The sequence below is a fragment of the Dermacentor variabilis genome, chromosome 10 (genome assembly GCF_050947875.1).
Source record: "Dermacentor variabilis isolate Ectoservices chromosome 10, ASM5094787v1, whole genome shotgun sequence".
Lineage (NCBI taxonomy): Eukaryota > Metazoa > Arthropoda > Arachnida > Ixodida > Ixodidae > Dermacentor > Dermacentor variabilis.
In genome coordinates this window covers 40,987,498-41,012,932 of record NC_134577.1, presented here as the reverse complement: position 1 = coordinate 41,012,932, position 25,435 = coordinate 40,987,498, and the positions used below count along the sequence as shown (strand labels likewise).

Sequence of the window (25,435 nt, the reverse complement as noted above, 5' to 3'; positions counted from 1 at the left end):
CGCTGACTGGGCGGGCAACCGGAACGTGGCGACATTCCCAAAGGCCCTGCCGTACGTAAAGACTGCATTTGGGGGAGTGCAATTGCTTCGCCACCACTTGACCCTGTTTTCGAGATTTCTGCAAATTGAGTATATCTCTCGATTGAGCACGTTCTCTCTGCCGTTGCCAGTACACAACACACTTCATTATCGCAGAGGTATGTACAGGACCATTTGAAATGTTATTGTAAGAAAAATTGCCTAAACATGTATTTCAATTCAAATAAAAGGGGTATTAAGTGGCAAGCAGACACTCCCTCGAATATCTTCCAGCGTTCTCTTCGCCCTCGATGCGGTCAAACGAGGCGTCCGCCTTCTGACACGCTTCTAATTCGATTCGACACGCGCTCACTGGCGAATCCGAAAGCATGCAACGCGGTGCACTGTAGCCACGCCCATCGTTCTGTGACGCAGATCGTGATCCAAGTGGCCGACGAGATGGACGGCAAGGTGTTGGTGCGGACGGGGCTCGGTGACAAGGCGCTGCCTTGCCCACTGAAGTACCTACAGGAAGTGTGAACCACACGTCCTACTCCGCGCTTCCCCGGATGTGGTGGTGGTGGTGCGGGAAGGAAAGCGAGACTTTCCGGGAAGCTGCGTGTACCACCATCGTCGCCGACTTCCTCTTTCTCCGTGTACTTCCTCCATAACCTCTCGGGCACCATCTGCAGTCGTTCAAGCTCGGCGACGGGGCGATCGTGACCGAACTTATGGACGCAGTCGCCATGCCGATCAGTGTGCACATTCGAGGCCTCATCCTTCTCTTTTTCATTTTTATATCTGATTTCCGGTTTCGTTTATTCAATGCGTGCAAATTGCTTGTCTGCTCTCGACTGTGTGGAGCGGTCATTCGCGAAAGGTTGACTGGGAGTGCGTCGTCGACGCTCCGCGAGACCTTCGTCGACTCGGGAGTGACTGTGTTCACGGAGAAGATGTAGGCCTAACGAAAAGTACGCAGGGAATGAATTTTGGTGCGAAGCTGTTTGCAGGTTGTGACGATCTTTGTTTTTTATCTCAGAAAGTTTACTGCCCCCCGTTATTGTTTTCCCGTGTCTTTCCTTGTTATCCTCGACTCTTTATAAGCTTATGCGTCTTTCTTTTCTCTATATTTGAGCGCATTCCAGTCCTTTCATTCTAGCGTTGGAAGCAGTCCGCTTTCGCACGGTTGGCAAAGTTTTAAGCAAAAACGCCGCGTCTTCAGCGGCAATAAAAACAAACCTACAAGCAAAATTAGCATGGCCAATCGCGCCAAGTTGAAAGTTAATTATTTCTCAAGATCCCTGTCTAGTGCCACTTACCGCATTCCAGTTTGCATGGATATTCGCAGGCACCAACAGCGACAATTATTAAACCGTCCGTTCCCAGCTACCTCCTTGGTAGAAGCTGCAGCTATACAAGGCTGCAGACCTTTGACCGCAGTGCAACGCCGTTGCTTTCTCTGCTAGTTGAAGAACTGGAATGCAGTTGTTTGGTATGTCATCACACTGAGCGCTGTGGCAGCCGCGGTGGCAAAGCCTGTGAACACAGAGTTTCTCACTATATTACCTAGAGGGAAATCTGGCGCTGCTGAGCTGTGGTATGCATGGGAATGCCGGTATATTGTGACTTCGGATTAGCATCGTTCTCGGAGAGCTAGGCAAGCACCGTTCCATCTGTCACAATGATTCATATTCTACTAAAACTGCACGTAAAAAGCTGTTTTAGCTTTATTATTACACAAAAACATGTTTTGTTTACTATAAGAACTTGTTATTGCATGTACAATTATATGATACGTAAAAAGTATTAGCGGGCCGCTAAAGTTGGAGGACAGACGACAAGATTCTCGCTCACTTTGAAACAGTTTGTCGTCTGTTCTTGCTTTTCTTCCCTTCGTCATGCATTGTAGGTGAGTAAAGATGCAATTTGCGTGAATGGAAACATTTTATGAAGATTTTACTGTAAGAACGCGTTATTTGTGTAGCCATATCCACGTTTTAGACGAAGCCTCTTACAACACCAGCCAACACAAGCCTCGCAGACACATATACCGTCATTCCCATGACCACACGGCGCCCCTTAAGAAACTCCCATAGACGGTGGCGCCAGATTTTCCTCTAGGTGTTATAGTGAGAAACTCTATGCCTATGAAACTGTCTCGTGGCATCATTTAATTATGACAATTTAGACTTTACCGTTTGCACACTTGCCACAGCACTTTTCGGCTAGCGTTGTCGTGAGCGTCTCCAAGATGGGCTGCACTGATATTTGCTGAAAAGTTTAACAGGTTTCTTTTAGTAAAGAATACTCTTATTACAAAAAAAAGAAGACAAAGCGTACATGAGGAACAAGACGGACATAGCACTTGAAGGAATTTTTTCGTTTAGTAGATGAAACATTGGCCAACAAGCTTTTGCACATGTGCCCTGAGGATATGAAATATTTGGCGTTCCTCCTAGGACACTTCCATGCAGAGCTTTCGTCTCTTTTTCTTTTGTTTCATTCGGATAAACGTAATTACTTAGAATGCGTGCCGATATGTCCATTTGTTTTTGTTTTACAACAATTCTGTCCACAGCTGCTGTAAACCTGAGTTATTTACAAAGTTAAATGAAGCATTCGAACTGTTATAGTTGTAACAACGCCAGCATTGCGGCCACGCAACACATTTAGTGAATCACAAGACAAACAGCTTTTGAAAACTACAACTCGCGGCGAAACATCAGATACAGTTACTTGGACCTCATAAACTAGAGAGAGGCTACGTGTTTTCTTCCGACTTTGTTGACGTTGCCCGCTGGCGCCGTAAATGTCGCACCCGAGTTTAGTCGCGTTCTCTTGATTTTCCCGGTCGCACCGGTGAACCGTATACACGAACTCCAACAGCGCCAGCGCGTACCTACATTCGCTATATTTACCGCGACAAACTTTCACAAGTCCACCTGCCGACTTTGCGATTGTCGTCGCCGATATACCTTCTCGTTATTTTGGTCACAGAGAGCTTTATTGCGCCTCCGGTTCATCGCGAGTTTATTTATTTTCTTTTTTTATCGAGGGAAACCAGACAGGCGACTGCCAGGACGGGCAGCTGACGGCAACGTATATTTTCAATCTTCCACCACGGCGCAGCTGTTGGTGGTGATGCTTTCCAGCTGAACCCACTGTTTTTTGGTAATCACATATGTTAAACCAATTGCGTCGCAATAGGCTTTGATTAGTCTTAGCGAGTGCTTGATTGCAAGCGTGCAATTTGCGTAGGTCGCATTGACCGTGCCGTGAAGTGTTTTGCCGATCCTGCCATGGACATGATTTTGCGGTAAGCAGTGGAAGTGTCGCTTTGGCAAGTAGTCGTGAAACTTGCTTTGTTCTCTTCATCGTCTTTGTTACGTCGTATCGGCGTCGTGTGGGATGCCTGTTTCTTTGTTTTTATTTATTTATCTACTTATTCCATTTTGTGTGTGGCTTGCACAGCGCGGCATACCCTTCGACATACCCAAGGTCTCGAACCAAACTCGTAACTGAATCAGTTTTGTTTTCAATCTGGATATACAATTGTTTGACGAATAACGTTGCTTATTAGGTAGACGTGTGAAAAATCATTTTCGAAGACTGGATAACGAGAGCCTCTAAAAGTCGACAAAGCGCGTGTCAAAAAGAATTTGCGAAAACAACATCGTGCACAACCAAATTATTCACGCTTCAATTTTCCCTTGCTGCAAACAGAGCGTCTACAAAGGAAAGACGTTCGCGCTGAGTAAAGATTGCGCGAGCATTGACCAAACGGTTTGAACGAGTGTCATTCAAATCCTTTTCGTCAAGGCAAGCGCGAGCTCCCTAGTTCGAATGCAGCACTATTGTGTACATTTTCCTCGTCGTGTCACTGCTTTGTTAACCGACTGATCGAGCACACTGATCTACGTTAGCCTTCGTGCCAGGACAGAAATTTCTAAATTCGGAGTTCCGGCTCAGCGGAGATAAAAAAAAAAGCGTAGTTCACTGCGATCGAGATCACATCCAGGTGTGCTGCCAGCACTGTGCGGTATTGTAAAAAAAAACTTAGGGATATTCATTTTTTCTCCCTGCCAAAACTTCACTTCCTCTGCTCGACCTACAGAGTCATAAAATGATGTACGGGAGAGGAATTTAGTTTTTCTCACCATGGTACCGTTTCCTGGTACGTTGTATAGATTGATGTTGCCGTATAGAGAAGAAATATTTCGCCGAGTATATGACTCGTTGATGAGAGATGGATACGACTGTTACAGCGTTTTTTGGAGGTTGTCCTTGTTGTGAGCTAAATAAGTCATATTTGCATAACAAATGAGCTCAAGACTGGCATAGGCTGCTTGTAGCCGCGTGCTGCGATCATTCCGTCATGTGACTTCGAGCAAAGGCGCTGATAGTTCAAGCTATGGCTGCAAATTCGAACCCGGGAATAATGGCAGTAAATATTCCGCGCGAATGATTAGTGAAGTTTAGTACGTCAAAATGCTAGGTACACGTGAGCTTTGAGATCGCTTCATCTCGTTCACGCAGGGACCGCTGAACACGCATACAGTCGGTCACAAAAGTTCGCCACAAATGTTTGCGGGCAAAAAATCGGCTACAATAATTCGACACACAGGTCCCGCGGCAAATGTGAATTTCTGTTCTTTCAAGGCGTGGCGCTTCTGTTTTACCGAACAACTGCGTAGGTTGCAATGGATCCTACCGACAAAACTTTGAATTCAAGAGTGTGTTGCCCGGCTTCACGGTGATTCAGCTTGTTTTGCATACGTCGAGTCCCGCAAACTTTCGTGGCCGACTGTACGCATGCGAACAAGAAAGCGAAGAATGCGTGTTATACCACGCACCACATATGACCAGCTCGGTCATCGGACGCTCGACTTTTTCATGCTAATAACGAAAAAGTTTTAGTTTTGACGCTGGCGATTGGTGGCTGGCGAGCAAACGTGTAATCTGTAGCCACAATGTTGTCAAATGCTATAAAATTTATTAACTTTTCGCAATCATGCTAAGAGACGTGGTGGCATTGGCTTGCAGTTTATATGAGCGTGGGCACACCTTTCCTATTGGCTAAACTTCTGAGACGATCGTTCGTCAGTTTCAAGTATCATAAGAGCTTCAACAACGCATTAGTTACTAGCGTCTCTACCTCACCCTCTGGTTCTTAATGATTAGCTTACAACTATTTCGCAAGCAAAGCCTACACTGGTTGCAAATTCGGCATTTGCAGTATGAATGATTTAATCAAAGCAAGTACTTCGGTGTCGAAAGTGCATTTACATACTGTCACCTTGGATGTGAAAAAAAGATTTTATAATACCATTTTTTTAATTTTCGCCTATTATCGCACAGGCGAAGATGGGGGTATCAAAATATTTGTACTGTACCTCGCTTCGCTATAGAAACCTAGTCGAAAGTGCGGCAGCATCAAGCAGCCATGCCGGCCTTGATCCCCCCCCCCCCCTATGTAAATATCTTGTACATTGCTGCACCAAGATTTTCTTCAAACGTTGACGCACCACGCACTGAACGTAGAGAGACTCGAGAGAAACGTTGGTAATGCGCGCATGGTTTTAATTCATACACTGCAGAGAAATGTTTTAATCGAGTTGGACTGCTTTAACGTACCGCACACCGTTAGACGTTCGGAAATGGTCCGGAAGAAACCTGCATGTCTGGTCACACACCGCACATATCATAGTTTAAAAGCCCTCGTACATCGGAAGCGGGGTAATGCGCCTGCTACTGGGGAGCAGTTTCTGGGCCCTCGGGGAAATTTTGTTCTTTCAATGATTTACTCTAGCGATACAACTAAGTGTGCAAACAGAAAAACTGTGAGAATGTATGTGTATAGATAGCAATCACTGCAAAACAAAGAACGGTACAATCCTACCAGAAAACTAGCGCCAGGAATACGAAACACAAAATATTTCTTGTCACTAAGGTAATGATAATGATTTAGAATGTCGTAGACGCTCACGTATTTGCGTATGCGCATTTGCGCAATTCGCTGCTTCTTTGGTTTGCCGCATCGAGGCAAGACGTTTTCGAACGAAATTCCTAAGCCTTGCTTCAAGTTTACGAAATCTTGCGATTCAAAATTTTCAGGAACTTTAGTCTTAGCAGTCACAAAGTAATTTTGGCTTTCGACAAAAACTGAAAAATTGTGCGTAGCGGTGGCAGCTGCCAAAAATACTCCCTTTAAAATTTGATCTAAAAATTCGCAGCTCTAGACCGTTGCATCAAAGAATCTGCAGAAATCGACATGTAGTCACAACTATCTTGCAAGTGACGATTGTAATGGCTAGTTACAAGTGAGCAATAGAAAAAATATTGTGCCTCTGAAGGCTACGACAGAATCTGAACTAGGAAAGAACATGTCATAAATAGCGGTTTCTTATGCTTCCTAAATTTTAGTTGTTGAGAACTTGGTGATAGTTGTTTTACGCCAATCATTTGTAGAAAGCAGTGCTCTCTATCAATTCTTTCGGTGCCTTTTTTTTTCACTTTTTCTTACATATCCCAAGATTCGCACATGGCCCTTGATGTATGATTGTGCTTGCGTGTTCGGAAATGTCGTGTATTGTTATGTCCCCACTTTAAACCTGGCTATTATAAGGTATATCTTTCTTCTTTTTTTCATTTAAAGTTTTTTTTTTGTGTGTGTGAGAGAGAAGTGTCTTGATTGTCCAGCACCGAAGAATTTAACAATGAATTTCATTGAGTGTAAGCAGATTTGCGAACCAACTATGCTCCAATGGTGCAGAAATCTATGCGCCTAACATCACAACAGCGGGAATCAGATTCCACAGGCCGTGTCAGTGTTTACTTTTTAGCGTGCGAAGTGCGCAATCATGTTTATTTTTTGGTGCCCCTGTGAATACTGCATAGTCCATCTGTGCTCGCGTCTCTTTACTGTTTCTTTTTTTTTCAATTATGTTGTGTATCTGCAAAGGAGGACAGCGAAAACCTGCTTACAAGCTCGCCAATGGTAATCCTTCCACTCTCCGAAAAAAAAATGCCTACAAGCATTTCGATAGCACAGACACCGTACTAATGGCTTTCATACAATAATCTCACGTGAAAGTTCAACTGGAACTCGGCGAGCTGTTGTGCAACTTGCCAGGTCTCAACTCCGTAGATTTCAAAAGCTTCACCGATAAGCATGCACACCCACCTCGCGGTTTAAGTAGTGTAACTGTTACGCTTAGCCACCATACATTCGTGAATTGTGACAGTGCTGAGCTATTTTCGACGCCTCTAGGCTGTCGGTTTCACGGAAGTGTGATTACGTTTCTTCGAATGGCGGTCAGACTCAGGGCTCGCGCGGGTGGCTTGGGCACCACGCCCAGACACGAGAAGGGTTAATACAGGAGCTTTGGACTAATGATTCACGACGCAGTGCAATTTCGGTCAAGAGTGTTACGTTCAGGGCCAGAAACGCTTTCATAAGTCTATCCAGAGGTTCGGGTTGTGAACACGTATAGCTGTTAAATAGCAGTACAAAGAGACGTTAGAAAAGCGCCGGTGTTAACCAACTTCTTCGGAGTCAAGAGTTGCACAGTTGCTATTTTTGTATAGACTTCAGTAAAACAGTATCGACGACATGTGCTGTGTACGTACAAGTAACAGTGAAGTGGTTTCTGTGGTATCCTTTTTGCCCATACAGAGCTTGGAATCGCCAGCAGCTGTAGTTTATTTGTCGAGCGCTAGCATCTTCGCGGTTTACTTAGAGTAACCATCCATACATGGAAAGCGACTCGGGACAAAGGTTAACGCTCAATGGCGCAAAGATTCCCTTGCTAGAGCCAGTCGCGTAGAGAATGAAGTTTGCTTAAATGACCAAAAATTTCCCTTAGATATTCCAGGAATAGCTAAAATTGAGTTTTTACTACGCAGGCATAAGGGGCCACAGCGCAAAACAAACGTCTACTATGAACACAGACGACGCGTTCTGATTTTGTGTTTATTCTACTGTTATGTATCTGTCTTTAGCGTCGTCTGATTTGCGCACTGCCTGCCAGACGCGTCTGCGAGTCGTGTTCTGTGAATACGCAGACGGCTAACACGTGAAGGACACGTGACAGAGTAGGATGCATGAAAAAATTCTTTTATCGAACTCTGCCGGGCCGTCTCCCTTGGGCACTGAGTTCAGACAGCCACGTTGGCTTCACCGCTTCGTACGGCGTGGCTGCTGGACGTCTTCAAACAAGAGTTGTCGTCTGCTTGACCGTACGCAAGCAGGCGGGCTTTATACATATATATTTCGGTGTGATTTGCACACGTCACACTTCTACTGCGTACGAGCCACACGCACTCTGTAGTTCACACACTGTTTCTGGTGCCATGTTCTTGACCTTGTAGGTGATGTCTTGACCACACGCGCACGTCACCCGTGTTACATGTAGCCTGAAAAAAAAAAAAAGACCTGCTTCTCTTCCACAGGTTCACTGTATCGTAGTTAATCATACTAAACTCTCTGCCAAAGATGGAAAATGATTTTTGGATGAGAGATATGTGAAGAGGTTCTATTCACTGTTTCGTCGCGGTTGACTTGCTTGACGACGACGTGCCGTGGAGTTATGATCTTTTAAGAAAAAAGAAAGAATAATAAAAAACAGAGTACAGTTTATTGTGTACGTTGAATGTTCCTTTTGCGCGTGATTTAAATCCTTTGTCTCGTTTCAAGCGGAATAAGAGTTCGTGCAGTACGAGCGGAAGAATGCGATTGCCGCATTCTCGATCGATCACTTTCAGGTATGTCACTTTCAATAAACGTTGGTCGGCTAAACCAGCAGAAGCGGATGTGACGCAAGGAATGGTAGGCGTCCTATACATAGTACGCGCGTGACGTCACATCCGCTGTTGTCGTCTGCTTCCGCTACTTTCCGCCATCTTGGGGAACCTTATCAAAAGGGGCGCGCATAGGCCTATAGGTTCCCCAACATGGCGCCGCCGTGAACCGTAAGTCGTGGAGTATCCTTGAATGACGTGCATGCATACTATGTATATAGGATGCTATTTTAAGTCACGCGTAGTTGTCGCGAGGCATTAGTTGGATGCGCGTGGGTGACATCGAGGCGCCTCGCTTAACGCTATAGGTCACGCAGGAGTGAAAATTTAGCTTTAGCTGTCCGCAGACGTTTTCAGAATTTACGTAGTACCGGAGTACCGGAGCACCGCAGAGTGCCGTTGACGTAGCAAAGCTACTAGCACCAACTTAAGGCTCTGACGTCAACGGCAGCGCCAGCGCTGCTGCTTCTGCAGATGTCTCCGGCGTTGTGCTATTCTACCTTCAGAAACAGGATTAAAATGTATGACATCCACCCAAGCTATCGACTGAAAATACGGCTACAAAGATTACCAACCTTAACAGCCAGAGGAAGCGTATTCAATGCTCTGCGCCAGGAAACTTCAGGCTGACTAGCCTAAAATAAGGCAATCCACGGGCTGCAAACAGGTGCATTAGCCGATGGTCATCGATTATGAGGAGCCTGACAGAAACGTTTCACTGCCGACATAATCGCTACGGTTTACCGGAGGTCAATGGGTAATAATGTTTTAAACTAGCCAGTTCGTGAATAGCCGATGGCCTTAGATTGGGGGCCGGGAAAATTTCTAAATTTAATTCCGATCTTCCCTAAAACTGAGTGTGAAAACACTTGCGATAGTAGTTAAACAGTTTTTTTTTTTTGCACGTTGCCGCTGATGTACACTCACGAGCAAAAGTTCAGAGACCAACTATTTCGTGAAACAAACGAAAAATATTTTCTTCGCGGCCTCGCGCTGACTGAAATCAAGCGGTACACTGCCTACGACAGCGTTTGCGATGAATTTGCCTGCACGTCGTCCTTGTGACTTCGAACGGCTTTGTAACTTGGCGAAACGGTCATTTGAGAAGAATGTTGCGTTATAAATGTAGCAATTCGCAATTATTATATGCACGTGCGCAGAAACTTATTGCCTACATCGCTTAAAAATTTCGATTAAGTTAGAAACACTTAGATAACTTAGTTAAAGCTTAATAAATAACGTGACAAGAAAGTACAGAGTTTTATAATAGGGGCCTCAAACATTTGGGGACCCAAAGAAATAGCGTCGGAGCCACTGCGCATGTGCGAGACGCAAACTGCGTTTGGTTTTTGCGTCGGGCACGCTATTTCACTCATTTAGCCGGAGCCCCAAAAGCTGTCCCAAAAGATTTGCACAAACAAACATGGCGGCGCCCATTATTGAAGCGACAGCTCTAACATAGCACCAAACTGGGCTCGATTCGTGGTAACACGTGAAGTTCGCCAGCTAGGAGAAGTGACTGCGGTTATCGCTTTCTCTTAACTACGCAGCTGATACCGAATTCGATTGTGGATTTCATGGCTCGTAGGCCTAACACGGCTTAGCTTGGCTGGTGAAGGCACGTATAATGTTGTTTACTCAAATGTAAGCACAACTAATAGAATAACCTTTAAATTGTAATTAAACGCTAAAGCACGAAATTCAAAATATCTATTCTTATTATAAAATGGCATATTTTATTTAATTATTTCTAATAGCTTTCTTTGATGCCGTAGTGGCGCTGTCAGCGCAAGACGCTATCCGCAAACGCAAAGCCCTATTCTAAACCTCTTCACTCGTGCGTGCCCCAACGCAAACGCCCGCAAAGCTCTTCGGGGCCCCAAACTATTGGGGCCCCTATTCTAAAACTCTCTAGTCTTGAAGCCACGAACATGAATATTAGACCAACCAATTCACACACCCATGGAAGAAGGAAAAAAAAAATAACTCTGAGACAGCATAGCCCAACACGATCGTCACATCAGAGCGAGCGGTAGGTTTTAGTCGCCCCGCTCTGCAGGCAGAGCTACGGCAGGGCAGCCGAGAAAGTGCGCATCGATTAAAAAACTACCGCGAACCAAACGCACTCAGCCAATGCACTGAGCTTAGGAGGTGTCACGTGTTGGGACGACACTACTACAGGCAAAAAGCGAAAGGACTGACATCACGGAGAGTTCGCTTGCCAAGGCTGGGAGCGTGACGTAATCTCCTGTCCTAGTTTATTTCCTTCCTGTGTGCACATGCCCATCATTCTCGTGCGGTAGCACGTATAGTATTGAGGCGTCATACAGAAGCTGTACGGTTGGAAGCGCCAGAGTTTCCTCTAGTAGTTTTCGCTGCAAATTACATACGAGAACGAAGGGCAGCTGATCATGGGAGGGTACCAGTCCGACTGAGACTCTATTCAGTCATACATAAGTGTCCTTCAAGTGGCCAACCATTTGATTAAACTGAAATTTTGTGGAAACAATAGCCAAAGCATTGCGGTTCCTTGAAGGAACCGTAATTATAAAGTACGTCCTTTTCACGGGGCGCTATCAAGTATCGAACGCTATGGGTAAATACAAATCAGTCTTTCTTCTGAGTCCTTTGGCACTCACAGCACACGTCGCTCACGGTGTGGCAAGCTGGGGTTTATCAAGATAACACAGGCAGTATTAAACTGTCGTTTTTGGAATAAGTTCTGCCTGACGCGAACACAGGACATTTGCATAAAACGAAAGCTAAGTCGGCCTGCTACGTATATCCCTAAGACATAGGCTATATTTTACTTAGTTCTTTTTTCTCTCTCAAATAATCCTGTTCTGTCTTGAAAGAAAGAAATGCAGAGAAACCTTCGACGATTATTTTTTTCTTCGCAGACTAGAGATCACTTCGCCTTCATCTTAGAAAAGGGCGCAAACTCCGCGCAATTGCACTTATGCCTCTAATGAGCTCGTTCATATTCCGGCCTCTCGGACGAGCGCACAAGCAAAATCCCGCACTCCGATGGCGGCTTCAGCAGAAAGTGCCGCCCCCAAACCGATCACTACAAGGCCGATTACACAAACAAAAAAGAACATATGAAGAGTGATATTGCTCGACCGAACGACAACCCACAAGTGGAAATGAATCAAAATGCGTGCACACAGAGCGGATGTCTTGGATGCGCTGAAGAAGCGTCGCACTTAGAAAGAGACGCTTAGGGCCGACTTCCGCTCAATCCGCACGACCTTCCGCACGTCTCCCGCACGCGTGCGGACATGTGTAACACTGCAGGTGTCGCACACAGGCGGATGAATTTCGGTTTTAACGGCTCGTGTGGAGTCAGTGTAAACCGAAATTTGTGCGCCTGCGTGCGACATGCGCAATTGTACACATGTCCGCACGCGTGCGGAAGGCCGCGCGGATTGAGCATATAAGTCGGCCCCTGTGTCTCACATGATGTAGAAGAGCTCGGGCGTTTCCAGGCACTCAGGAGAGTAGCGGAGCGTCGGAGACCATCATCCAACGTCGAAAAAGAACGGCAAGAGTAGTTTTCGAGAAGGCGAAAGCATTGCATCGGCAACAAGCGGCGCTGAAGACACAGCTAAATACAGCAACAATGAGTGCTGTGCACGGGCGCAAAAAGTTGCTTTAAGAAGCACATCGCGAAGCCCCAGTTAGTTTCGGCGCGTAACATATGCGAACGGCTACAACTTGGGGTCGACAGTACGGTTTCATTATAAGCGTAGCTTTGCTCTAAGAACTGCGTGTCAAGCGATAATAATAGACATTGAAATCAGAATATTTTGCACATTGGAGCCACATGCTTTCTGAGGTACTATATATTTACCGCTCAGAAAAAAAAATATTTACAATATGTATAAAAATAACGATAGTGAACGCGCATACAAGACCATGTGCACAGATACGTACTATTGAAAAGACATCATACGGGGTGACCATTTTTAAGTTTTATGGAATACTTAAAGATTACCTGTTACAGATAACAAAATTCTAGTCCTTGAGCTGGATTACTCAGAGAGGCGCACTGGAAATCGAAACACATATTCAAATAATTAACAAGAACGCACTAATCAACTTTTTAATCACTTCACAGCACATATGGCAATTTAAGAATTCTAGCCAGTGAGTTTGCAAGGCGTCTCCCTTGAAAAGAATTTCCAAAACGACACCAGCTTGGAGATATGCACGATCAAGTTCGCCGTAAAAATGCGCTGTTGTTCCACTTCCTTAACAAATCGCTCGTTTATGCTTTGAAGCACAAAAGTGACTAGAACGCCCACGTATTTCGTCCTCACACTTTTTGAAATAATATCTCAAAACTGATATACAATCAAACAAATAAACTGCTTAAATATTTCTTCTCGTTCATAAGTGCCCCTTGCAATCAGGCACCCGTCGTTGCTAATAATATGTCAGGCATCAGGATCGGCTGTATAATTTTGTCTTACGAACAATCGCAGCTTAAGTAGCTTTAGAGCGCAGCTCTTAGGCGCCCGTTCCTGCGGCGAGTGTCGGCGTAACCGAGCGAACGAGCACAGCGAAAGATGAGAGCGAACGCGGCGCGCAGCGGGGGGTTGAAAAGGCGGCGAGAGAGAAGAGGCATGAGGAGGAAAGCGGAGAGGAGGGTGCAGAGGAACCATGAGGCAGAAAACGGAGGAGGGCATGGCGAAAGCGTGAAAAGGAAACCGCCGTGCGGCGATGGTGCTACGAGATGGCGCCAGAATAGCGCGCGTCGTCTGGGAGGTTTATGGGTGGCGGGTTCCGTGAATCGCGGCGACACGTCACCTAAGCGCTGGTCCCACGCCCTGGCTCTCGCGATCTCCGGATTGGCGAGACAGTGGCCACACTTCGCTCCGTTTGCAACGTGCCAGACGAGACCGTGCCAGCCAATAAGTCGAGAAATGAAAACACTTATAAAGCTGCTCTCATATATCGCGTTAGGAAGTATCGTAATTGTTCGTGAACTTTTAGTGGCACGAGCACCGAGCGACACTTCTGTTTCTTGCGCAGCACTTCCGGTTCACCTCCTGAGACGACCGAAGACTAAATTCTAGATAAATCAGAAAATAATGAAAAATATAGTACAGTACAAAATTCATAGGTTTCATTCTAGATATGATATCAGAGCATAAAGTTAGTTACGAGTTACTCAAGTGTCTGGAATGATTAGAATTAACTAGAAATCACTGATTACCGCACACCAAAGCACATAATCGTAGACTTTAGAAACCCGCCACGTGAGCACGACTTTAACGAAATTACTGGAAACCCGGAACTAGAAAGCGGCAGTAACGATGTCATTATTGACGCCACAGGCAAGAAGATGGCGTGATATTTAACCGGCTAATTAATGGAAAACAGTTGCCTGCATAGAATGAAGATCTGCCTAGGAGAGCGGATGTAACGTCATTCCCTCCTCTCTCGCTTCTCCTCTCCCAGCGCGCACCTACTCGCTCGCTCGCTCGCTCGCTTGCTCACAACAGCTGCTCGCGCGCGCTCGTTACATGCTCTGACATCAGCACCGGAGAGAGTGCGTAAGGTGCGCTTCGTGCACCGCTTGCTAGGGTGCTACGCCCACCAGGTGGCGCGCGCTGCGCTTCGTCTAATTCGTCAGCGGGAGCAGTGGTAAAGCAAACAGGTCCGCAATAGACATCAGTAAGAGGCGATTGGAGGATTGGTGGAAGAAAAGTAGGGAAACGACAAAAGACGGAGACGTACAAAAGCACAGTTCGCAATAGGGTATCAGAAAATTTGGACGTGGTAGTTCATAGTGTTTCTTTTTTTTTTTTTCATTGGTTAACCTAGGTAGGATATTAGGCAGCATAGTAGCAAGAGCTTGGTGGCGCAAGCCACCGCCCCGTTCCAAAGGGGACGCTCATAACATCCATCCATCCATCCATCCTTCGCCTTCCCTCGCTCCTCGCCTGCATATCGTGCCAACAGAAAGACGTTCGCTCGCTTGCTCCTCCAAGTTCGGTTCGTGCGTTGCGTTCGCCTAAAGTTTACCTAAAGAACACCAACGACGAGGTGCGAGTACCACTAAAAGACACCAAAGTCAAATAATAGGGTAGCCTACCACTTTTGTGAATACTGGCCCAGCTTAAAAGCGAGCTCGCGGTGTCAGCTCCGGACGCATAAACGAAGGCAGATGCAGCAAGACTAAGCTACCCGCTTTTTGCTCGGTGCACTTGCATGGATCGAGTGGCTCGGGTTTCAGTACGTTGCACGTTAACAAACAATAATATAGGAAAACAAGGGACACGACTACGCCCTAATAATATCTTGGAGAGCAAGCAGAAGAAAGCGCAGTGCGAAGAAAAGACGCGTTTGTTTACCTTGCGCAAGCCGTAAGGCTGCAATCAGCCTCCGCACAATTTTCACGGAAATCGATAAAATTTCACCTGGCCAGCTTCCAGGCGGTATTCTTGCAGCCGTCGCGACATCTATACACGCGGCAGAAGACAGATGTTTTTTTTTTATTATTGCGAAAGCAATACTGCTCGCACTTTCGGTCCATCGGTGGTCGTGGCGCCTCCTTACACAGCTGCGCGTCACGTGACCGTGTGACGTCACGCCAGACCGAGAGACGTCGCCCCAGCTCACGGCATCGATGGTGGAGGCGAAGCCTTGCGCGCCGCTGCTGCAGCGCAACCGAGAGAGGGCGCTCGCTGGCGTGAAGTCACGCTAGGAGGATAAATGGGGCTACAGCTCGGCTCCTCGCAGTGGTCGGCGCGCTACCTTGCGCTATGTCGGATGATGTATAGCCATAAGTTTAACAAAGGGCAACCATGTGCACACCATCAGCCGAACCAAGGCGCAGCCAAGGGTATTGCTTTCGCAATCTTCCAGGCTTAACCAAGCTAAGCCTTCAGCCATTTTTTTATCGCGTACACGGGCTCGCATCGCTAGTGGCCATTCTCACCTCAGCGTCGTGGCGAGCCGGGACCGCAGACTTTCCGCTGGCACTCGCCACAGTGGCACTGAATGTCCGATTCGAAACTGCAGCGCACGAGGCCTATACCTTCCTGACGCTTCCCTTTCAGCGGTAATTTCACACGGAAAAAATAAAACGAAGTCGCACGGCATCTCCCAAAACCAATTCACAGACGTTCAAACACGGGGGCAGTTCGGTTCAACATGGAGGATGTGACGTTTGATTTTCGACTACTTGACCACTTGTTACTGCACCGATGCAGTGGAGTGGCTTAGGTACGTATAGATACAGTATAGGGAAAAGGTGACAAGAGAAGGCAATGAAACAGCGGTTGCGGGGTAAGTTCAGTTCAAGCTACGGCACGTTTCCGCTACTTCTGAAAAAATAAACGCCATGTAAATATTTCAAGCGGACAACTTACGCAAGGCGTGCAGAAGCAGAACTGAATTAATAAAAGCACACCACAGGGTCTAGGCGACATGCACTATACGGAAGCGGTCGCACGTCAAATCAACACTTCTGTGCCCGCCTCGGTAGCTTTGCGGCCACGGCATTGCTCGAGGTCGCGGATTTGATACCGACCGCGGCAGCCGCATGTCGACGAAGGCAAAATATATATATAAAGAAAACCTCGTGCACTTAGATTTAGGGACACGTTAAAGAACACCACGGTGTCGAAATTAATCCGGAGTCTGCCACTACGGCGTGCCCCATAATCCGATTGTGATTTTGGCATGTACAGCCCCATAATCCAATTCAAGTTTAATACTTCTGCCACGATGTGATGTGCCATGTGAGGCAATGACAATGCTCAGCCCTCTCAGAGGTCATGAAATATGGCGCACAACACCTCAAGCAAACATCTCTCCCACTGTGTTTTGTGTACTACGCAGGCAAACAGCAGCGGTGCACGCAAGGTAATGTTTAGCATCAACTCACCACTCTCGTGCTAGACTAAACATTCAAGAAAGTAAGCTTTCGTCTTTAATCTCGACGCTGTTTATCGTCAATCAAAGAAACCAGCACAGAAAGTTTCGCTTACATTGTTTACCACAGTGCGTGGGATCTGCAGCATTTTCTATATTTTTGTCCTTCAGGCAGACATATGGTATACCAAGCCTTTGGAATACAAAAATGTGGTCAATATTGTTTTTGTTCTCGATGGTTGTCGCTTCACTTTCTTCAGATAGAGATACCTGAACCGTGACCTAGCCATTCGGCGCTTTGTCTCTTCGTTTAAGGGTCATACTGGTAGCACTAACTTCACCTCTGGTACATACATCTAGCCCTTTCTCAAAGTTCAGCAAAATTTGTTTGCCTGGTTTTTTTTTTCTGTTCGTCGGTCAGTGTTGAGACGATTTTTGTATTCAGTTTCTGTTTCCTTAAATGTTTGTGTAAGATCTGGTGACGCACATCCCTCATTTCAATTACAGATAATCAGTCATCACGCGCACTGTATCATTGAAATTTTCACGAAGTAATTGCTTCCAGCTTTCCACGTTTTCAGTGGCATGTATGACAATGGACGGGCGACCGATTCTAGGATGATCTTGCACCTGATCTCCTTCCTGAAACTTTTGCTGTCATTTAAGGACCCGGCTTCTAGATGATGCTCTGGTACCGTTTACTTGTTGAATCATATTCCATGTCTTACTATTTGGAACGAGGACACAGGGCGGGCCGCTGGCGTGGTATGAGATAGTGATGTCAGGTACGGCGCGCTCAAGAGGGCTCTTAAAACCTTCTTGGGCGCGCTCAAAGAGCTTGGACGCGCTCCGCATAGTTTCGCTACGGGCGCTCAAATGATGAACGGCATTTCAAATGATGAAATGATGACATTATGATGACGGTGAATTACTGACGGTACATCTGTTATTGGCAATCTGGATTTACGTGTATATTTTATAGATATTCTCAATGTCCGGAGGAAACGTACCAGTCCACCAGCGTGTACAGCGCGTACAAGCCACGTGCAATATCTGCTTCTAATTCACTATACCACGGCCTCGAAGCAAGGTACGGAGGTCTTCAAGTGTAATGAATGGAATCCGTCGACTCACCACACGTTGAACCTTGAATTCCAGCGTCCTGTCAGAACGCCCTGTCATTGCAACAATATAAAACACACGGCCACCCTTACTTCTTCTATACGGTCCATAAATATTCTCGCTGACTAAACTGACGTCGAAGCAAGCATTAGAACGAGAGAGAGAAATACAGGACTTCCCACGTATACAGCCTTCTGCTGCATCATGCTATTGAGCAAATTGCATAAAAAACGCAGCCATGGCCTCGAAGCAAGGTATACAATAACAGGTTATACTTCTACTTTCAAACAAAATTGTCCTATTCTTTGCCTGCTACTGCAACAGGCTTATAGTTATCTCTTGCAAATTAAGCGACCAAACTTAAATAAAATGTCGTACCTTTCATTCGTTCTAATTTGGAAGAGCTTCTGTGTCGCTTTGTACGAGAGCGGACAGCCAGGCGGAACGGCTTCCCATTAGCGCCTATGGTTGAATTCCTCGAAATAACCGGCAAGGAATGAAATCCAGGTAACTCTCCAGACGAGAAAAAGAAGCTTCCTTTACTTATTCGTTGATGCTGGGAAACTGTCTTGTCACGTCTTGCCCACGGCACACACACGCCGCGGCCGCCGCCGCTGCTGCGTGCTCAGCTATCTCGCTCTTCACGCAGGCATAACCTCACGGTGAGCTAGAGCAGGCAGCTGGGCGAGCGACGGTCGCCACTCGCAAGGCTATATAGACGCTGCATCATTGCAAAACCGGAAGCAGTAACCATGGTAACGCAGCAAAGAAAAATTCTAAAGGTGCGTTTCCAATATGAGCAGTTTGCTTGCGTTTTTCAGCCCCAGAGGAATTCACCAGCTTTCAGCTTTTATTCTGCACAACTTTAATTTTTATCGAAAAAACAAAGGAAGCAACCCACGTTCCACGAAGTGGACCCGTATTTCGCGTGGGCGCTCTTTTTCTCATTTCTGCCGCCGCTGTGCATCTAATTACCATCTTTCTAGCTCGTTGCTCAGCTGCAAGATCACCATAAGGACTCGCTCCGTCCTTGCTACTTCACAGCGACGAAGCACCGACTGTTCTTTTCAAGCATCGATGCAGAATTGATTGCGTACGTACCTCTCTGAGCGCCGAGTTATGTCGGGCGCTGAAGCCATCGCAGCTCTACCTGTGCGAGGTGGCACAGCGCCAGCTGTGCCGATGACGTCATGAGCAGCACCGCTTGGTCTATTCTTATCTGCATGATCCATCATCCGCCGTGACAGCTGCGCCGCCGACCTCATTCTTAGCTCTGTGCCAACGTTTATCGCCGAGCTTCATACACCCGCATCGCGAATCTTCAGGGAGGGGGCGTATATATATACGCTCACGGGCGCAAAATATAGTACAGCCCCGACCATTCGGATCGCGCCGAGAGGGTTTTGTGGGGATAATTAATCATCAAGCGTAATTGTAAGGATGTTGGAAGCTTGGACATAAAGTTATGGTAAATTCAGGTGGTCGATTCGGTTCTCGGAATTAGATGACAAGGCGCTCACACACACATATATATATAGTCATAATTCTTAGTAGTCATAAGGCATTCTTATATAGAACCCCATAGGACCTCATGTATACCTATGCAGGGCATCGTGTGACGCCTTACAGATTTCTGAGCGAAGTTACCCTAGAATGCTTACGCGTTAAAAGCGACCGCAAGAGTGGCTGTCACTTGCAAGAAAGTCCTACGCGAGCGCAGCAAGATTTCGATGTCTTTGTGCGCTTATCGGTCGTTATAATTTTCGTTTAATGTCACTGGACGCTTCCTGGGCAGGACACCGGTGACGACAACGACTCTGCCGCGAACGACAACCGCGAATCGTCTAAGCGCAACAAAAGCGAGTGTTGAAAGAAATGCACTTTAGTTCCACGTGCGTGTAACCCATGCTCCTATATTTAGGATCTAAACGACGGAATTTGTCTGCTAAAGAATTAAACTCATATAAAACTCGGGAACTTTTGAAAACACTAGGGAGAAAAGCCACCTTGCTTCTATAACGCAGGGTCGCTATTTTAAATTATGGGGTTTTATGTGCCAAAACCACTTTCTGATTATGAGGCACGCCGTAATGGGGGAATCCGGAAATTTGGACCACCCAGAGTTTTTTAACGTGCACCTAAATCTAAGTACGCGGGGTTTTTTTCGCATTTCGCCCCCATCGAAATGAGGCCGCCATGGCCTATATTCGATCCCGCGGCCTCGTGCTTAGCAGCCCAACACCGCAGCCACTAAGCAACCACGGCGGGTTAGGGCCGCTACCCTGCACGCGCTCGAAAAAAACGACGTTCGGTATCGCCTCACGCAATTTTTTTTATTCGGATACCCTAAAGGCCCTTATGAGCATTACATAGGGGGGGGGGGGGGGGGGGAGGTTGTCCAATTGTCCAAGCGGCGCCGATATAGCGGCCTATAGGTCAATCTATAGGCCAATCGTATACGGAGCGCCCGTTCCTGCGACAAGCATCGGCGTCCCTCGTAACCGATCGAGCGAACGAGCACAGCGAAGGACGAAAGAGCGAACACGGAGCGCAGCGGGGATGAAAAACGGCGATAGCGAAGAGAGCGCGAGGAGGAAAGCGGAGGAGGAGGGTGCAGCGGAACCATGGTGCGGAAAGCGGAGCAGGAGGGCATGACGAAATCGTTAGGTCGCGCCGACGCGTCACCCACCCGCTGCCTCTCGGGATCTCCCAATTTGTTGCAACGGGCCGCGCGAGACAGTTTGTCCGCGCCAACCAATTTATCGCGAAATGAAAATACGTATAGAGCTGCGCTCAAATTTCGCATTAGGGAGCATCTTAATCGTCGGTGAGTTATTTTTTTTTATTCCTGGTTTATTTACTGGTATATTCTTGCCAGTGGCCTGACTAGGGTCAGTGGCACCCGGCTACCTCCCCACCCCACCCACACCCCGTGACGCCGCCTTGCTGCTACGCTGTACGGTCCTAAACAACACAGTCACTAGTCTTTGTTTCAAATTTCAACTGGCTTTTAGGCCCAGAATATGGGTTGGTTGAGTGTAGCACCACCTGTTGGCGAAGAAATAAACTATATGGCACAAAGGAAAAGAGAAACCTGTGCGGAAGCTGTCATCACATAGGCCAATAGCTGTACTGAGCAATGTTTTCAAGCTTTCCACCACACAATAAACCGCCGACAACAGAACCACTATGAAAACAGTAACACATTCACAAAGTCACAAAATGGCTTTAGATCAAACCGTCGAGCCCGATCACGATCACCCAAGCAATAGAAATGAAATTCAAAGAAAGGTCACAACTATACTTGACTTTCCTAGCCATGAAGAATGCCTATGACAAAATCCCCCACTGGATACTGTGGGAGGAAGTAAAAGAACTAGGGATAAAAGAAGACTCCATAACATTGCTGGCAGAGGTCTACTCCTAATGCACAGCGGTGTTCTTATTTATTTATTTATTTATTTATTTATTTATTTATTTATTTATTTATTTATTTATTTCAACATCCTCCAAGTCTAATGAACCAAGCAGGAGGGGCATAAAACATAACAATCACCATAAAAAGAAAGAAAAATACGACACACCGCATAATTCAGCGAGAACAAGCCAACAAAGATACTTATAATAACTGTACGACATCAGACAACATAGCCAAGCAAATGATCTTTCAATGGCTTGCTGAAAATTTCAGATTGAAAAAGCGATTCAGGAAGCGAATTCCAATCTGAGATAGTTTGGGGGGAAAACTGTGCTTGAATAAATTTTTTCGGGCAAAGATTGGCTGTAAGTGGTGTTCCTTAGAGTATCGCGCTTGTCTGGAAATTGAGGGTTGGATATAGTTAGGTATTGGAATATTTACTTCTTGTGAGAGAATCTTGCGAAGGAATACAATTCGATTCGATTTATTGTGTACTAACTAAACGACCACACCTCGCAGAAAATCCAACTTGGGCTGGAACAGAGATTTCCGCTCTCGCCAACCTTTTTTAACGTGTGCATACACAACCTTCTTAAAGCTCTGGACGATGAGGGACCTGGTCTACGGCTAAGGAATGTCATGTCGTAGCAGAACGCCACAAAGAATACACCAAAATTTATTGTCTGGCATTTGCGGACGACATTGTTCTGCTTGCCGAAGCAGCCCCGGACTTACAGCACCTCCTTGACATTTTCTCCAGAGTGGCAGAGGCGGACCACTTCATATTCAGCTCGGACAAATCGAAATGGATGTATATAAGCTCTTCCTGTACTGCGCAGAAAATAGCGTATGTTGCATTACACCTAAAAACACACGTAAGAACGAACAAACAACGGTATTTCGGAGAGTCCGTACCAAATTTTATACGCACGTCCCCCGAGAGATTCTGGTGGCACATACGCCCGATTTCTAGCGATTTTGATGTCTTTGATATCGAAGGTGTACAAGTAAATGACGCAAAAAAATCTCAAATGCCTTCAATGAGCAATTCAAGAGCATTTTTCACTGTTGATAACGATGTATTACCACACTTCGACGCAAATTTCCCATCCATTCCAGATGTTCTAATTAGTGAAGCTGGAATTTTGAATATGCTCTTAAAACTCGATGGAAAGAAGTCCCCAGGGCCAGATGACCTACCAAACACATTTTTTTAAGAGATACGCAGAATGAGTCTTAAAATACTTCTGTGTTCTGTTCTCTAGATCACTATCTGAGGGGCAAGTTCCGGACGACTGCGGTGTCGCCAGAGTAAAACCTATCATCCACAAGAATGGGAGGAAAGACAGTATAAAGAAATATCGTCCGATTTCCTTAACGTGTACTGCATGTAACCTGTTAGAACATTTTAACAAAGTATCAACATGGATTTCGACAAGGTTATTCTACGTAGCTAGCAGAAACTATACATGACTTTGTACTTTCAATTAACAACGGAAAACAAACCGATGTAATTTTTATGGACTTTAAAAAAGCGTTTGATAAAGTCTCTCATAAGAAGTTATTGCACAAATTAGGGAAAATATTAAATAACCACCAACTCTTAAACTGGATTGCCGCATACATTAACAATCGAAAACAGTTTGTTGTATTTAATGGAAATAATAATACTATTGATGCATAATTCTGTAGTACAAATTTATTGCTAGTTAAGACAATAGTATTGTCGCGGGTATACACATCAATGATTCGCAGCCAACATAAAAAGCTTACAATATTCATAAGAAGAAGAAAAAAAAGAAAACGTCAGCAAATGTTTGCGACCTCGCAGAAGTACAAACTAATTTCCAACGAAGCTGTTTATTTCGAGCTGTTGGAGTAAGTGATTTAGTTTCCTGTGATTACGCCCTGAAGGGTTGCTCGGTTCCGTTTGAAACGTTGCCCGCACGTAACGCTTTCGAGCACTTATTGTAAGGAATTTTCGAAAACCAGTAAATCATCAACACGGATTCTACTTCGCCAGAACATTAACCATAGCTTATGGCGTTGCATCCTCCTCCCCTCTCCCAGAGCAGTGAGATGAAATCTGCTTCGTTTGTAAAACACATTGAAAAAGCTCCGGATCACTTGCATGAGAAATTTACTGCGAGTGTCATAATTTGTCCCCCTCACTTTGAGCTTAGCCTACACATTACCCATAAAACACCCCTTAATTTTCGCCAAGTATAACCAAGGTACCTTGATTAATTTACCGAGGACCTCGCAGAAACCATGCAACTACGAACGTCTTACGACGTACGCATGAAAATAGGGGGGGGGGGGGGGGGGCGGATGCAGGTTCATTAATTATTTGCAATTATTCTTCTAACTGGACCCTACAGTAACGTAAAAAGTTTGTCAAACATGACCCTTACCGTGACCAACCCTCCCATTTCCACGAAATATAAACTTGTAACGTACAGCTATGTATGGACAATGAGAGTCATAGCTGATAGCGTCCATATCACACGTTCTAAAATTTGATTAAGACTTTTTTTTTTTTTTACAAGAGCTCTGTTTGATCCAACTCCTTTAACTTCGCACAGAGATTTTCACAGCGTCGCACCCATTTTTGCTAAAGTTGGCTACGGTGGCATTTGTAGTTCTGCCAGGGCAACGGGTTATAAATTCTGCCCCGTTCGTTAGACAGACTCACAACGTTCTAGCGCACTTACATACGTAATTTATTACCACCAGCCTCAACTACCCACCCACTTTTAACTTTGCGTAACCATCACCCATTACCTCGTATTTACTGTCAACAAGCATAAAGCAACTAATTGCATATTATAATGCATAAAAGTTGGGAGAAAGCCGGTACTTAGTAAATATGTAAGCAACCTACATAGTTGAAGCTTTCGGTATATGTGACACATGGCGATGGAAAAAAAAATTCAAGGCGGTGTTATAATGGTATTGTAATTACTCTCCACGTTCGACAGTGGAGACAAAAAAAAAATGCAGAAAGACCGCACAGGACAACCGCTGCCAAAATTATTGGTCACCAGCTCGCCGAATTGTCTACATTCCTGGAGATCGTTTTCACCAAAATATCTAGGATAAGCGGTGACTACACAATGCAATTCGGCAGCCTCTGGACATATATATGGATTCATTAGTTCCGGTATTTGATAATTCAACAATCTCATTCCATAAGGCACGCCATCGTCGGGTGAGGCTGATTATAATGCTTTATATTAAATACTTCATATTAAATGTAGGTTAAACATAGCAAGCTAACTTTATGTTTTCTACTATGATTAAGCGGTCCCAAATAACTGGGCATGATGGAATTAAGAAGCGCAGCGTGAAATTCGCTATGGCTAGAACTACAGTGGTACTAGAACTGGAACTGCCCAGCGCCAGCCTTCTCTACAATGGCACACTCCGTTCGTCGTCTGCTACAGCTCTTCGCGGCGAGGCACGATAGACAATCCTCTATGCCCGAACAGGGGATACGTAAATAGAAACGGCCAAAACGAAAACACTACTTACGTGGATGCATTCACAAAGAAAATTTGTTTTGTGTGTGTGTGTGTGTGTGTGTGTGTGTGTGTGTGTGTGTGTGTGTGTGTGTGTGTGTGTGTGTGTGTGTGTGTGTGTGTGTGTGTGTGTGTGTGTGTGTGTGTGTGTGTGTGTGAGGGGGGGGATTAGCTCACTTTGCCCTCTGACAGCAGGGGGGGGGGGGGGCAAGTGCCCTCCCCCCTGCCACCCCGGTAAATAGGCTTATGGGCGCGTAGTCTGAAACAGCCTGCACCATCCATCAGTAAGATAATCTTGTCTTCTTGAAGAATTTGCTCACCTTCCTCTGTGACCGTCTGTGACACGCAGTCACGCAAGCACTTCGCTGCCGTGTCCATTTCAGCTCCGACAGTCGCAGACAAAATGGCGCCGAGCGTTTGCAACGCCCGCCAGCCAGCCTGTTTGTCGTCTGCTACACTTTTTCTACACCAGTTAAATAATGGCGACCACCCACACTACCCACACACTATCTACACTCGTGTAGTTAGCGGAGGTAAACAAAAATAATAATAGCCCTTCTATGCCGTTTTAGCATACAAAAACCACAATAGCGATTACAGCGCTCCCATCTCACACGTGCCAAGCCTACAAAACAGCCAGTCTGTTTTCCCGCCAAATAACAATCTTCAC

The 25,435-nt window shown here is 45.8% G+C and overlaps 1 protein-coding gene across 4 annotated transcripts in view; it reads left to right on the top strand.

Moving 5' to 3' along the window:
• Stacl (SH3 and cysteine-rich domain-containing protein) overlaps positions 1-8,654 on the top strand; it is a 351,595-nt gene extending 342,941 nt beyond the window's left edge. For all 4 annotated transcript variants that reach the window (XM_075672475.1, XM_075672476.1, XM_075672474.1 and 1 more), the window contains one exon: positions 454-8,654. In XM_075672475.1, the coding sequence (XP_075528590.1) occupies positions 454-558 (105 nt within the window). In that variant the 3' untranslated portion in view covers positions 559-8,654. The remainder of the gene's footprint in view (positions 1-453) is intronic.
• Positions 8,655-25,435: the final 16,781 nt, after the last annotated feature.